Raw genomic sequence first — 15,847 nt, forward strand, 5'->3', positions numbered from 1 at the left:
CTTTTGTCCACCTCAAAACTGCACAAAGGCAGCATACAGGGCCAGGAAATGACAGAAGGGGAACTCAGGAGTGTGTTTTGCAATCAGAGTGGTCTTGGCTCTAGATCCACTGACTCATATTTGTACACCAAACCCCAGAGCAACCTGCAGCAAACAAAAGCTTTTTCCTCCAAACTGCACTCCTGCTGTAACATTGCACAGTCTCACTGCCATCCTGCCTAGCATTGCTCGGGGTTCAAACCAGTTGCCTAAACCCAGGTGTCCAAGCACATACACAGTGTCTGGCATTGAGCTGGGCTCTGGTGTCCCACGGGTCATGACCATCAGCCACCCATCCATCATTTGAGTATTTCAGATCATCATTCAGCTCATCAGCAATGGAACTAGGCACCAGTTCAATTTAGACTACAGACTCGTATATTTGCATGTTAAATATTTATTCAGGAGCCAAATCCTACTTCCCTCATCTTTGGAGGCAAAGAGAGGTGAGCATGACCTGTCCTCTAACATGAGATACATTTGTCTTTCCAAGTAAGAATGACTTCCTGAAGGAAATGGTCAGGTCATCATAGATACACATTCCACTTGAATCCTGGTTTAGCTAATTTCTAATAAATGAAAACACAGAGCAGTCAGTGCATCCCAGTGACCCTGGAATGGAAGACAGAAATAGCAAGGCTCTGGAAATGAATTCCCGAGACTCATAATATGAGAGATAATCACAAAACCTCAAATACTATCCAAAACTTATTCCCATTGCTCACAAAATTCCTAAGTTTCCAGCCACAGACAGGCATTCTTCCACAGTTTGAACTCACATTACTATCTTACAGCACTGCAGATCAGCCTGTCCCTGATGCCTGCTCCTTCCAGCTTCACATTCCTAATTGCATTCCCCATATAGTCTGCAAATAGCTCCAGCTCTCTTAAGTTACAAGTATCCTGCTTTCCCATCTGCTGCCATGGGTGCTACCACTCTTTGCTGCCTCAGACTGCTATTAGATGAGCATAATATTAAGTGATATTAGGATTATCAGATAGTGTTGGTGCCTGGGAAGCACAAGTAGTGCTGGACCCTTGGGCTGTTTCTGCTCCAGGCTCACCATCTCCTCCACCTGCCCTTTCTCCAAATACATACCAGCACTAGCCCAACACTATCTTGGACACTACAGTCGTAGGGCAGTACGAGAACAGATCAAAGTAAACCTAGTGAGGATAGTGAAGGAGAGGATCTGATCCTGAGGAGATGTGTACCCTTCATGGGATGTAAAATCTGATGGGTAAGTACTAGTCCTACAGCCAGACTATGTTGCCTCACCCTCTGTCCCTTGACTTCTCAATGTCTCCCAAAACTAGTATTATTTACAGTATAATTGATGCTTGAGGGTGTCCTTTCTGGTATCAGTCTCATGACCGGATCCATGTGATGCTGCTCACCGTTGTGCCCCAGGTCTCCAATGTCAGTGAGGCCTGGAGGTCCTCTTCCCTCAGGACTTCACTGAACTGTGCAGCTTAACTCTCTGCAAAATTTTTATATGCCACTGGTTCATCAAACAGACAGGAGATTCAGCAATGTCCACAGCGACTTTTAGTTTATAATCACAGCTTTCTTCTCTAATCCCTATTTCTCTTTCAACTACCTCTTCTGAAATCATTTTGAAATGCTGCTGTGATAATCTTCTCATTCTCCCCATACAACTCCAAGACTAAAGTGCTTCTGTCTCTGACACCTTCCCTTCAGTTTATTATTAATCTTTATCGTGCAGGCTCTTTTATCCCCCCACAGTTCCTAAGGTGTCAGGAGCATAAAGGAAATATTCCCAACGAGTGTAAGGAACAGAACGGTGATGGCAGACTGGATTATTTCTAAACAATCCCACACTTATATAAACAGAAGGTAGCACTCAGCAAATGAGTAGTGAAAAAAAGAAGGATATAGATGAATAATTATGATAGAAACATCTGTGAATCCGCTCAGGAATACTGAAATACCAGTTTTTCAGTTCACCTTTGAAAACCTACTTTTTTTTTTTACATACTCTGGACCAGACAGAAGTCCAAAGGGGTCTTTGGCCTCTTTTCCCCAACATACTGGGCTCTCCTCCAGCAAATACTCCTGGGGAGGGGAAAAAAGGCACACAACACTTACAAATTGTCACTGCAGAAATACAGGTGATTCCTTGCTGAAGAACCATATAAAGGAAACTGTCACAGAGCCAAAATATTCTCTTGTGACAGCCAAGCTTCTTGCAACTTTCCAAACAAGGCCATGACTTTGAAGAGCATGTCTTTTCAAAGCCTCAATGATTTCCATTGCCTCATGAAGAAGCGCATTGTTTATGTGTCTGGGTGTGCTGATATTAAAACAGGATGACATGGGCACAGTTCGGTGGTTTCACAGCCTGGTTTCCAGACAGAGCGAACCAAATAATCACGGGAAGGTTCAAGAGGCTGACGGCACCCCTTTGGCTACTATTTTGGAGTGATTCCTTGTGCAAGCTGAAACTAGGAGGTGTGAATCATAGAATCATGGAATCATCTAGGTCAGAAAAGACCCTTAAGAACATCAAGTCCAACCATTAACCCAGCACTGCCAAGTCCAGCACTAAACCATGTCCTTAAGTGCCACATCTACACCTCTTTTAAATACCTCCAGGGATGGTGACTCCAGCACTGCCCTGGGCAGCCTGTTCCAATGCTTGACAGCCCCTTTGGAGGAGGAATTTTTCCCAGTATCCAAGCCAAGCCTCCCCTGAATACAATGTGAAGCCATTTCCTCTTGTCTTGTCACTTCGGAGAAGAGACCGACACCCACCTTGCTACAACCTCCTTTCAGGTAGTTAGAGAGAATGATAAGGTCTCCCCTCAACCTCCATTTCTCTAGGCTGAACAATCCCAGTTCCCTCAGCCAGTCCTCACAGGACTTGTGCTCTAGATTTTTCACCAGCTTTGCTGCCCTTTGGACATGCTCTATCATCTCAGGATCTTTTAGGTAGTGAGAGGCCCAGAACTAAACACAGTATTTGAGGTGAGGCCTCACCAGTGCTGAATACCAGGGGACAATCACTTCCCTAGTGCTGCTGGCCACACTATTGCTGATACAAGCCAGGATGCTATTGGCCTGAAGATGCTAACATGGACAGCCAGCATTTCCTAGTACTCTGAGGGTAGATTTCAGGCAAATTTTGAAGCACGGTATTCCAGCCTCCCAAAGTTCAAAGACTTTTGCATCAAAGTTAGAGCTCATGTTAAAGTTCAGGCCAGGTTTCAAGTCATTACTCTACCTTTCAAATACTAGTTTACTCATCTTCAAATAAAGAAAAGGAAAAAAAGTTACGGAATTAGATCGACTTTGCTGTATCTAGTTCATATTTATTATCCTTTTTCCTTCTGAAGCTGCTCCAACAGTTGCAACTTGGCAAATTGTTTAAAATGATCAGGTGCTTCAGTTCTGACACTTGCTTTACACTTGAAGCACAGCACTATGAAATCAGATTTTTTTTCACAGTCCTTTGAAAATAAAACAAGCCTTTAAAAAACACCATATGCAAAAACTTGCATGTCTCAACCATTCCAGTTATCCCATCTTTGCAGTTAAAATGTGTCTATCCCTGTAATAATCATATGGCAAAAATTATACTCACAGAACTTTAAAGCCATGAACAGAAGAGAAAGTAAAGCAGTAAGAAAGTGGGTCAGTAGAGCTTGTGTATATTGAAAGCACAAGCTACTTAGGTGATGGCTATTCAGAATGTACACGCTATAGTACTACATAGGCACAAAAGAGAGAATAATTCAAAGGAGAACAGTATAAGCCAGAGCCAAGTAATATATGACGGTTGCACCTAAACACCAAGCAAATCAAACTTGGTGGTCCTTAACTTCAAGCAACTCCAGCACGGCTCATCACTTCTAGTATCCCAACTGCGTAACCCAACAGAGAGTGGACTTGCAGCATACGAGTAGTGCTTGAAGCAAGGTGTCTCTCGCACAGAGGGTTGACCTGAGGTGAAACGAGTCTCAGCCTCTCCACCTTGATTACACATTCACACTCCTGCCTTTACCCTGAGGAGCAGCATGCAGCCACAAACCAGGTCAAAAGCTGGCTGATTCAACAGAAAATTGATGGATTTTCTCTGGCTGGATTAACAAGACATCCAACAGCACAACACTCACAAAGTCCTACACAAGGAGAGTGGTGGGAAGGTCATTCTAGAGCCAGAGGGAATAAACACACAATTACACCAGTTTAGGCATAACAAATAAACTGCCCTGTAGGGTTTACCTGCATGAGAAAACTCTAGAAAGGTAATCTGAATTAACATTTCTGTAATGAATCAAACCACATCAGATCCCTGCAGACACACTCATTATTAATTAAATCAACCCTATTTCATATTTAGTACAATTTTCTTTGATGTGAATTAAGCTTAATCAAATTACGGTCATTTGAACGCTGAATCGGAAAATATATACAATGGTTTCATTTAGTTTACCTAATTTACTTTACATTCACATTTTAAGTGATTTGGATTAATTTTCCTTCACATCCTCATGCAGACGGCTTTAGAACACGGAGAGAGAGAGCAGAGAACAGAAGACCTGGTGGAAAAGTCCCCCAAAAATCAACAGTTTTGAGCTGTCAAAGAATTAAATCCCCAGGAAAGGGGTACTAGAAGCTGTGTATCCTGCTGACAACACACTGGCAGGGCTCACTCTACATGAAGGCTCTCTCCTGTCTCTCAGTCTTTACTAAAGATCCTCTGGAGCCCAGAGGCTGGAGAGAGAGAATCAGACTGCAGGTCCTCTCCACCCTTCTGCATCTGCAATAGCTGGACAGATGGTGATGGGTCATAACAAGTGTATATCTTGAAGAGAACTGAGACAATCCTCAAGGAAGCTGAGGTATTTGATGTGGTTACCTTTTAAATAGCCGCTCACTAAAATATTTGATGTGTTTTGTGCCATTAGGAAAACACAGAAGTTACCCATGTTGTTTTTAACAAAATAACAAAAATCATAAAAGTCTGCTTCTCAGGCAGATGTGTTAAAATTACTTGTCATGATTATTCACAGCTTTAAGATCTTACTCTACTTTTACTTACTCTGCTTTAGCACTTACAAAGTCACCACTGAGTCTTCTAGCACACTCTCTTCACATTCCTCTTACGTGTCTATGCTTTTTACCATTAAAGAGATTTTTCTGTATACACAGATGTGTAGACAAATGCACTCTGTCGTATTTAGGGCACTAGTCATCTAATATTTTCTGCGATGCAGGTACCATCTGTGAAGCTGAATTGCAATTCAGGAATATCATATTGATATGGGTGTTGGGCTATCAGAGATGGAAACTGATATTAGATTATAATCCCACTGCATTCAAATACTAGATGAGGACTCCAGCAAGGTCAGGCTTAACCATAGCCTCTAAAATACCCAAGCATACCTCTAAAATGTTTGCTCAGGGAACCTCTAGCTCTGTTGTTTGCTTTGCAGTGTCCACTCAGTATTATCATCTTTTAAGGGTCACAAAAGGTGTCCAAACCTTTTAAGCAAAAGGATGATGAACAAACACTGATGGCAATAACAGATGACAGCTGTTACCAGGGTGCAACTAAGTCTGCAGTGACAGATTCTGACCAAAGTGCCAAAGAGATCAAAGACTAGAGACCAGTGTCAAGAATAAGAAGCCACAGAAAGCATTCCTGAGTAAGGAATTCAGCATGGCAATCCTTACCAAACCACTGGGTTTATCAGACCATGCAGTAATTTAAATTTGAGCTCAGGAAGCATGAAGTCACCACCGAGAGGAGGGTTTGACATGGAGCATCATTTCCACTCGGGCTGCCCTGACTGCCCTGGCCTCACCACAGCATTCCTTCCCATGCCCCGCAGCACTGCTGGTGTGATGCTGACATTTACACACTTCCATGGTGAACTGGTTTAGCGGATGGAGCCAGCTGGGAAACACTCTGCTTTCAGACTGGGAGCACTGACTAAACCAGACCCACATCAGTAGCAATGCCAGAGCCCCCACCATGCTCAGGACAGTGGTAACGGGTAAATGCATGATGCGAGGCATTCGCCCTGCACACTTCTGAACAAGCTTCATGGCTTGAGACATACGTATCGCCCTTACAAACTCATTTCCATTTCCCTAGCTTGTTGCCTGGCTCAGTCTCCCCTCTGCTATTTCTGTAACACTCTCATATTTAATACCATGAAATTTTAAAATAGTCTGCTGGCTCAGGGTTTTGAGTTCCTGCAAAGGGTTGCAGTCACGCAGCTCTGGCACTATTTTTATTTAGCAAGACAGGACAGAAGAGACAAGCAGGCCCTTGAACCTCAACCCTGGGTGACACCTTGAAGACTGCAAAATGTTCCTTGTATTCAACAGGACAGGCGCAGTGAGACCCTCACCACACACACACATTCCTCGGTTATGATAAATTCTCTGCCCACCCTTCTGCTCACTTCTCATTTTCATTTGTGCTCACAAACCCACAAAAGGGAAGGACTCACCTCACCTGCCTTGCCAGGATGGCTCCACCGGCCCCAGCCCTCCCCAGAGCTTCTCAGCACACCTTGTACCACACACCTGCCTCCTCCGCTCGCCCGAGGGCAGGGGCTGGTTTTGACTTACTGCCAGGTTTTCAGTTACTAATTGTTTATGGGGAGGGACTATTCTAAACAAGAGGTGCTCATGTTCCTATCTGCGTATGATAAAAATGAGGATTTCCATGCAAAGGACAGGAATAGAGTAGCTTCTGCCTCCCTTCCTAAAAGGTACAATATTTCCCCTGCTGCGCTCTGCCCTCAAGAAGCAAGCCTTCACTGCTCCATCAGACCCCAATCCTGTCAATACTTGCACATGCACTTACATTTATTACGGTCAGTAGTCTTATCACAACAGTCATTATGTTCACAAACATCAAGGATGCTGTTCCCAGTAATAAGGTCACGGATGTGTACAAGTCTTTTCAAGATTAGGACCTTAATGCTGTAGCATCAGCTGGCTTTCCTCCAGCTCCCAGCATCAGATGTGGGCAGCTGAAACACCCGTGAATGGAGGGGGATGGCCATTTCCAGGCTGACCTGCAGGCACAGCAAGGCACCGCATTGGTCTGCTCCTGGGAGTGCAATGAGCTAGACGGCCCCAGGGATCACCACTCACCACAGCAATTCAGGTGGCAGTCGTATGTGATTCATGTGCTGGGAACTCCTGTTTAACAGCTCAACTCCAATTAAAACAAATAAATACAAAGGCAAGAGTTGGCAGGTCAGGCTCTGGGAGGATCCATCACAACGCCAGGCTACCAGTGGAGGCACAGGGAGGACCCATTTCAATGCTGAGCTACAGGTGGAGTTGTTAAACAACCTAGTGAGTTACAGATCACTTTGGCAGCAGCTGACGAAGCAGCACTTCCATGAACTCCTCTAATGGAAAACACTGAATGTGCCAAAGCACAATGAAGGAACATAACTCCTCATTTCACCTACTCACAGATGGCTCTTACTACCAGACAAGTGAAACAACAGACAGGGACAGATACAGGACATTTTATTAAGCATACAGGTAAAATGAATAGACAAGTCCATGTTTTCTCTCTTCCACATATCTGACTAGTGAAAGAAATTAACTGCCTGGGAATAGCAAGGCTGCTTTATTTGGACGAGTCAAACCCTTACTTCTCAATGTAACAAATGTGGGATCAAAAATTGACTTAGGTTCACCTAGATGATGTATTCAGTTATTTAATAGAAAGATTAGCATGCAAATGTATTGCAGCACTCAACACTAATTCATGACAAAGTCATAATATTAAAGTTACCTCATTCTGTCAAAATATGCTAGTCCAGTATTTCTCTCATTTTAAAATCAGAAATCCTTTTCAAAAAGCAATTCACAGATTACCTCAAATCCCAGTACTGTTTGGCAGGTGGAAAGTGAGCGACAGACAAAACAGTCATTTAATAAAATGATGATTTTGGTATCAAAAATATTTGAACTGTAATAGAACAGTAAGGAACTAGTGGACATGGGTACATACATAGAAACTGCATGAAAAATATGTGCATATGTGAATGATTTTAATTTCTTTGATTCTGGTTTTTAAACGTGTAGGCATTTTTGAACTGTATTTTGATGTCCTCTGGACCACAAACCACAAGTTGAGTAGCGCTGGGCTAGTCAGTGCTAAAGGCGTACTCCTACTCATCCAGCACACATGTAACAACCTTATTTCCAATTACATCTTTTCCACTTGAATTTACTTATTTAAGCTAACCTTTTACCATGAGCATTCACAGTCCTGGTTGTATTTAGCTGTTCCTGCTGTATGCAGACATACACTCACGGAACACCCATGCAGCCAATCTCCTGATCTGTGTACAGCTACAGAAAAAAAAGGATACAGCACACAATTAAAGGGATTATGGTGACCACGGCCCTGTGCCTGGCTAATACCATTCAGTGTATTTTCTGGATCTCCTCCTTACTGAGGGAGTGGCTTACTGATGAGGGATACAGGAAGCACAGGAAGGAAGCAACGGACATGCTGACTAAGAAGAAGCAGTGAATGATGGGAAAGGGAAAAGAAGAAAGGGAAGGAGGGAATGAATGGATGTCAATACACGAGGAAATGTACTGTGATGCGTAGCACTTAGTACAAATGTGCTTGTCATCCTCAGAAATGCTTTCTGAACAGGAGACTCCATTCTAGAAAAGCAAGGACTTCAACAGGACCAAGCTTAAATCCTGTGCTAGGCTGAGACCTGGCTACTTTATCTTAATTCCCTCTCAGGTGAGTACTGCCATCCTCTAGCAGATAAAGAAATGAAGCCAAAAAGGTAAAGAGATACAGCCATCGCAGACCAGCTGAGGAAGCACAGCATATCTGCACCATGGAGCCCACCACATCGACAAAGACCAGGCCTGAGCAGCTTTGCTGCAAACTGTTACGTCCTCCTTGTTGGAGCATCTACCCATGCCTGCACCCATGGCACGCTGCAGTTCATGGTACTACATTAAGCTGAGTTGCTCTAAGAAGCTTACTTTTTTTTTCTTTCCAGTAAATCAAAGAAATGATCCATCCTGGCACCTATGTAAATCTGAAGAAAGACAGAAGAAACCTATGAGATCTCAAGTTGCAGGAATGACACCTACTGCCTGAGAAATGAATTGCTCACCTAAATGAGATCTGCTCTCAATGGTGAGTGGCTTCCACGGAATAAACCAGCACATGGACATGACCCAGCAATATGCACATGCAGTCCAGAAAGCCAACTTATGTGGGGCTGCATCAAAAGCAGCATGGCCAGCAGGTCGAGGGAGGGGACTTTACTTCACTCTCGTGAGACCCCATCTGCAGTCCTGCATTCAGCTCTGGGGCCCCTAACATAAGAGGGACATGAACTTGTTGGAGTGAGTCCAGAGGAGGGCCACAAAGATGACGAGAGGGCTGGAGCATCTCTGCTATAAAGACAGGCTGAGAAGGGTGCTTGGAGAATAAAAGGCTCTGGGAAGACCCTAATGCAGCCTTTCAGTACTTAAAGGGAGCTTATAAGAAAGATGGGGACTTCTTTATTACTAGGACCTGTAGCGACATGACAAGGAGAAATGGTTTTAAAATTAAAGGACAGGGAACATGGTTAGTAGTTAGAAAATACTCATCCATGCAACCAGCAAGGCTATAGAGTTTGTAGTGCAAGCACTGGGAAGCCTGCGTAAGAGGGTCTGCAGTCAGGAAGAGGAAGAGCACGAGCAGCATCTCAGTAAAAGCCAAATTTTAATTTGTAGCAATAGCAGTCCCTGGAGAAAAAGTTGTATGAGCATTTCTGGTGGTGGCAGGGAACACTGCCTCAACCTGTCAGCCTCCTGCTTGCTCCTACCCTGTACACACACCCTTTGTGCATGGAAAGTGTCTACCTTTGTATGTCAAGACTTCATGACCTGATTCACCCTACCAAACCACAAATGGCTACATTGGCATAGCTGAAGGGAGCAGGAATGAGAACTCAGAAGAAATGTATAAACTAACATGGAACTTGAAACAAATGTAAGGCTTGGATGCCAACATCAAGAAGGAAAATCAAAAGTTTCTGGCCCCCACATGTCTCTCCCACTCCAGGACTGTGAAATGTCCTGTGAAATGTAATGCTTCTCTACTTGCTGTGATGTTACAGACTGGCACTTTGGATAACCAGAAATGTGAATGGGGCTTCCTGGCTCAAATTTCTGCTAAAGACTTGCCCAGTCTGTCTTCTCTGATCAATAGATATCCTAACACTCTTAGAACTCTCAAGTAAAGGATAGTTTCAGAAAGACTATCAATACCATCCTGAGCGTTCACTCAATGCAAATATGCAGTCGCACAGGAAGAAACATTTTGCAGTGCTAAATACCTCAGAAATTAAAAAGAAAAAAGACCATTAAAAAAGACCCAATTTGAACTGTTTTCAGTTTTGCACAGTCACAGCCCAGGCTGAAACACATTGAGTGCTACCGGGTGATGTACGTACACACCCATGAACATACAGCCATTGCCAGGGGAACGGGCTGGGTGAACCACCAGGTTACTCCACTACCTACGATGCAGGCTAGAAACAACCCCGCTGGGCCAGCTAGTGGGAAACAGCCTATCCTTACACTGCAAAGCTCCCCTTGGGCTAATTAGCCAGGAGCAAGGTAGATGAACCCAAGCAAGGCTGTGTGCTGCCATGACTTACACCCCAGGGGCTTGATGGCAGCCTGCCTGGAGGTCTGGTGTCTTCTCCCTGGGCTGCATTACAGCCGTACTCCTGAACGGATGGGGCTTTGTAAGGCTCAGATGCATCCTGGTGGAAGCTCTGAGCTGTAGTAGGGTGGCTTTTGGTTGCCTCCCCTCATTACAGTGCATTAGATCAAAAGGCAAGGGAAATGGAAGTCTTGGGTAGGTGACTGCGGATGAAAACTGCCTAAAGGCAAACAATGGAGCAAGGTGAAGAAACAGTGGCAGATACTCCACCTCTCCTCCCTGCTCCTGAGAAACTGAATCTAGGTACAAGGCTGAGAAAAAGAAAAAGGGTAAGCACTGTGAATCTGATTGTGTTCTGCAATGGCTCTGAAGAAAACAAAAAATACTTAGAAATACATAAATACCTAAAAAAGGAGAAGTGTTAAACCAACCAAAGTTGGTTTAGCCAAGTTCTTTGTAGTACCCAAGTACAAAGAAAGACTATGCACATACAATCATGGCACACTTCTAATGGAACTGTTGTGCATTAGGATGTCTGTTGTTTAACACAGTCTGAGCGATACAGGAAAGGACAGAAGTGAAACACCACACAAAACCACAACACCTAGCTAAACAGACCCGCACACGCTTGAAAGACTACCTTCAGTCTCAATTATACCACCACAAGAATACAAGACAAAATACTCCAAAACACAGAGAATGCATAAAAAATTATCCAGAGTTTATGCTTTATTTCAGAGAGGGGAAAATAAGCTTATTTTTTAAGTACACAGAATAACAGTTCACATGAGGGAGGTACAACTGGCCTGGCTGTTCACATATCCTGACAGTAAGGGTATGTTGATGGAAACCCATCATCGCTTGGTTCCCAGTGACCCACTGCTCCTGCCTTTGCATGGCCTTAGCCAGCATGGTGTGACCTTCAGCGGAGCCCAGCATTCGCTGACAGAGGAGTTTGTCTACAGCTAGAGCTAAACTACCCCTCTACAGATCTAAGCCGAGCTAACAAAACCGATTTTCTGGCAGCAGCACAGCGTCCACACTTGGGATTTTGCTGACAAAACCGTGACAGCCAATGCACTGGGTGACACCAGCAGAACTGCCTAGCACAGATTTGGCTTGAAAGGCTGCAAACCTAAACATACCCAAAGGCTTGACTGCAGAAAGGGGTATGGCAACTCCCAACTACCCCCAGGACCCCACAGCCACATACACGAGGACTCCAAGGCACACAGCAGGAGTTAGAACATGGCAGGACATTAAACAAAAATCAGCCAAGTTACAAGTACGTGGCTCCAGCTCAGAAATGAGTTACTAAGTGACAAGGTTCAATGAAACTTTATAGACAACTTGATTTTATTATCCAGCTCAGGGGATGCTACTGTTTTCCCCCAGCAGGCAGTACACTGGGCTATACAGGCCACTAGTCCAGTGAGGTCAGTAGCCCCAGTTGTGACATTATAAACACAAACACCACATTCTGTTTTGTTACAAATGCAAACAGAAACAAACAGTAAAGAAAAAGACAACTTCGAAATTCACACTTCATACAGGCAGCTCCAGCTACCCTCCAAGCAAACTAAAAGCACTGTTAAAACTCCAGAGTTATCCCATGAACTGTTTAATGAACAGAAAACGTGGAAGATGATGATATGCTCAATACATTGTGTTTATTGGAACAAAATCAAAGATGTTGCTCGCTTATGTCTGAAAACAAAAGGTTTAAAAAGAATGATGCATATATGCTTCCTGTTATTTGAACACGTTTATACTATGAATATTTAGTTCTCTTTCTCGGGGTGTTGCTCCATCCCTCTAAATTGGGGCTAAATATGACAGCTTTTCCGGATTTCCAGTTGGCAGCTATACACAAATGTCAGAACAAAAAGGCTGACTTTAGCTATCAAACTCTATAAATGTGAAGGTGCTAAGGGACAGGGTTCTCCGCAGCAACTTCCATACTGAAGTCCTTACCTTGGGTTGGATTAAAGCACGTGCTACCACAAAAGAGTAAGGAGGTATAGTTTTAACCTGAATAATCCTGTTTAGAGGTTGTTTCCATCTCTGGATATTCACTGTATGTTCCGTTTAGAAAAAAAACAAAGTGCTTAAAGTGGGAGGCTTTCTCCCACGTCACTGCCTTGGGACCACAGCACAGGGAGCCAACTTACACTCACCACAGTCATGGCAAGGAGAGGGAAGGAAGATTTCTTTCAGGGATACACCCAAAACGCTGCAGCTGGTTTGTATTTTTAAGAACAGAGTCCACTGAAACACAGATGCCGCATAAACTACATGTACGACTAAGAAATGCGAGGTTACACCTCTGTGGACAGAACGTAAAAGACCTTATTTTGATCTATGGCAATTGTCATAGACATTTTCCCAAATGTGAGCTAATTCTGTTACTTCCATGAATAAATATCTGCTGTAGAATAACCTCAACATTTGTTGCACCAAAGCAGTATTTTTAACACTAAGAGATAATAACACCTCTGCTCTTTAGCATTTTCTACCCAGGAATCCTAATCCATTTTTGAGACAGAACATCTACTATAATCTGTTTCATTACTAAGACCTGTGGTACACCCACTATGCACACACTTCATACCTTTGAAGTGAAGCCATAAAGAAATTATCAAAAAATGGAAACCACCACATAAATGCAATTGTGTAATCCATTCACCATAAAAAGCAATATAAATAAAACACACATGGCTTATAGAGCCTGCCAGGGTCTTTTGGAATGATATAGCCTATATTTATTGAACAAGAATTTTTACTTAAAAACATTTAAGGTGATTTGCAGACATATAATTACTGATAAGTACAATCTATTCAGAAATATCTGTATATGCAAGGGGAAAAAAATCAGTAATAGAAACCTTTACAAACAAGAACTCATTTAAAAAAAAACAACCCACCAAAAAAAAGCAGGTATATTAAAGTATAAAAGTGGCATTAATAAGAAAAAACTAGGATAAGTGTGATACACCTGCAGATGTCAAGTGTCATACAGGGAAATCAGGGAAGGGCACGGTGCAAAGCCCTTCACACACAGCAACACACACAGACCAGCTCAGAGTGCTAGCTCCCTCATCTAGACCAGACGCAGCCTGGCGTTAGGTGTCCAACTAGAGAAGCACAGCCTCCATCAGCCTCAAAAGTGAGGACATGGGGAGGTCCTGAACCCCCTCCTGGGGTTAAGCTGCATTTTCTTTCCAAAACGCGCTGTAGCTCACACCTTCTCTGAGGGTGCCCTAGCTCTCCTGGCAGGCACTACTTTGGGGGCATTACAGTACCCTAATTCACAGCCTGTCTCCGTGGGTCTCTCTTTTTCCTGCTCTCTTCCAACAAAAAACACAACCACCAACTGCAGAAGTTTACATGGAGCATGGTACCTTCAGTGGGAGAAACTGAGAATTGTTGCAGCCTTCCAACTAGCGTATGGTATGTTCTCGGGGGCAAAAGATGTGATATGAGTCAGAATGTCAGCTTACTCATGGGCAAGAGCTCTACCAACCTTTCATCATGGGGAAGACCTCTACCAACTGGGCTACTAACTGAACGGGAGTGAGCGAGGGAAAACTTCACAGCCATCTGTTGTGTTTGATGACTTATCTCTGCAGGTCTCTGAGCAGCATCATGATCAGACCAGGGCAGACTGATGCAGATATCCCTTCTGTGTGGAGATCAGAGGGGTCTAGGCCACCAGTCACAATGCGGCACTCCTGGCTCTTGGGCTTTTGCCCCTCCCCGAGAACATAGTTTTAAGCAACTCACGAAAACTAAGGGTAACATAAATGACTAACTACATCACTGTAGCTCCATAGTGCCGGGAGTAACTGTAAATGCAGGCGAGGGCTTTTAGACTTCCACTGTGCATCCTAGGCACAACGCCAACCTCGCAATTCAGGGATCAGGCACCACGGAAAGGTAACTGGCTTCAAACTGTTATTTCCATTTTTAAGCGGGTTTACTTTACTAAAGGTATTAATTAAGTGGCAATAAGCACTAGTATTAGAAGATGAATCAGAGGCTAGGTTGCTCCGAGACACTGACAGCTCCAGTGAACTCTTGAATAAATGAGGGGAGAGATTTGGAAGAGCATGAACTCAAACAAATAATGTCTTCCTTCCTTCCTTCCACAAGGCGCTTCACTGGCTGCAGGAAATCTGTGGGTTGGTTTTGTTGGGGCTTTTTTGTTGTTGCTGTTTTGCTTTTCGTATTCACAACAGCCAAACTGACCTCGGTCAAACTGCGAGCTGGAGCACCCGCTGCCCGCAGGGGGACAGGCTCCGGGAGAGCCGGCACGACCTGCGCTGGATGCTGGCGAGCAGCCTCGCTCGCTCTGCCCTCCGGGGCGCCCCGCACAGCCCCAGGGCGGCCGCAGGCTCCCCGGGCGGGATGCGCGGCCGTGCCCCGCAGCCCCGCTCCCGCAGCGCCCCGGTTATCTGTCACCCGGATCCGGGCACCGCCGTCAAACGCGCCAGCAATGTCACCACCCCTCGCGTTACCCATCCGCTGAGGGACTCACTCGGAAGCGCCGCATTGCCTGACCGCCCCCCGCCTTCCCCTCGCGCAGGAAATCCCCACCCCCCGCGGCACCCCCTCTGTGCGCTCCGCCCGCCCGCGCTCACCTCATCTTCCCGGCGGGGCGCGGCGCGGCCGCGGCCGGGGGCTGGCGGCGGAGGGCGGAGGGCGGCGGGGGGGGGGGGGCTCCGGCGGCGCCGCCGCGGCGCTACCCGGGCAGCGCGGCGGCGGCGGGCAGCCCCTGCGCCGGCCCGGCCATGTTGCGGGCTCCCGCCCGGCTGCTGCGTGTGGGCAGGACAAAGCGCCGCCGCCCGCCCCGCGCCGCTCCCACGCGCGGCGGGCCCGCGGCACCGCCCCGCTCCGCCCCGCGCAGCCTCCGCCGCGGTCCCGCTCGGGCCGCGCAGGTGAGGCGGGGCGGGCGGGCGGGCGGCGGCCGCTCGCCGAGCGCGGCACCAGTCGGCGGCTCGGGTGGCTCGGGCGCGGCGGGGCATCGGGGGGCCGGCGGCGCCGCGTCCCGGGCGCAGCAGGGGCAGTGCCGCGCCGGCAGAGCTCTCCTGCCACTGCGGCGGGGGTCC

At 45.7% G+C, this 15,847-nt stretch overlaps 1 protein-coding gene across 1 annotated transcript in view; it reads right to left on the bottom strand.

The window, feature by feature from the left end:
• The window catches only part of EVL (Enah/Vasp-like), a 152,344-nt gene extending 136,895 nt beyond the window's left edge, over positions 1-15,449 (bottom strand). Inside the window, exon 1 of the mRNA XM_065685373.1 lies at positions 15,380-15,449. Within this exon, the coding sequence (XP_065541445.1) occupies positions 15,380-15,384 (5 nt within the window). The 5' untranslated portion in view covers positions 15,385-15,449. The remainder of the gene's footprint in view (positions 1-15,379) is intronic.
• Positions 15,450-15,847: the final 398 nt, after the last annotated feature.

Source organism: Lathamus discolor, chromosome 6 (genome assembly GCF_037157495.1).
Source record: "Lathamus discolor isolate bLatDis1 chromosome 6, bLatDis1.hap1, whole genome shotgun sequence".
Classification (NCBI taxonomy): Eukaryota; Metazoa; Chordata; class Aves; order Psittaciformes; family Psittacidae; genus Lathamus; species Lathamus discolor.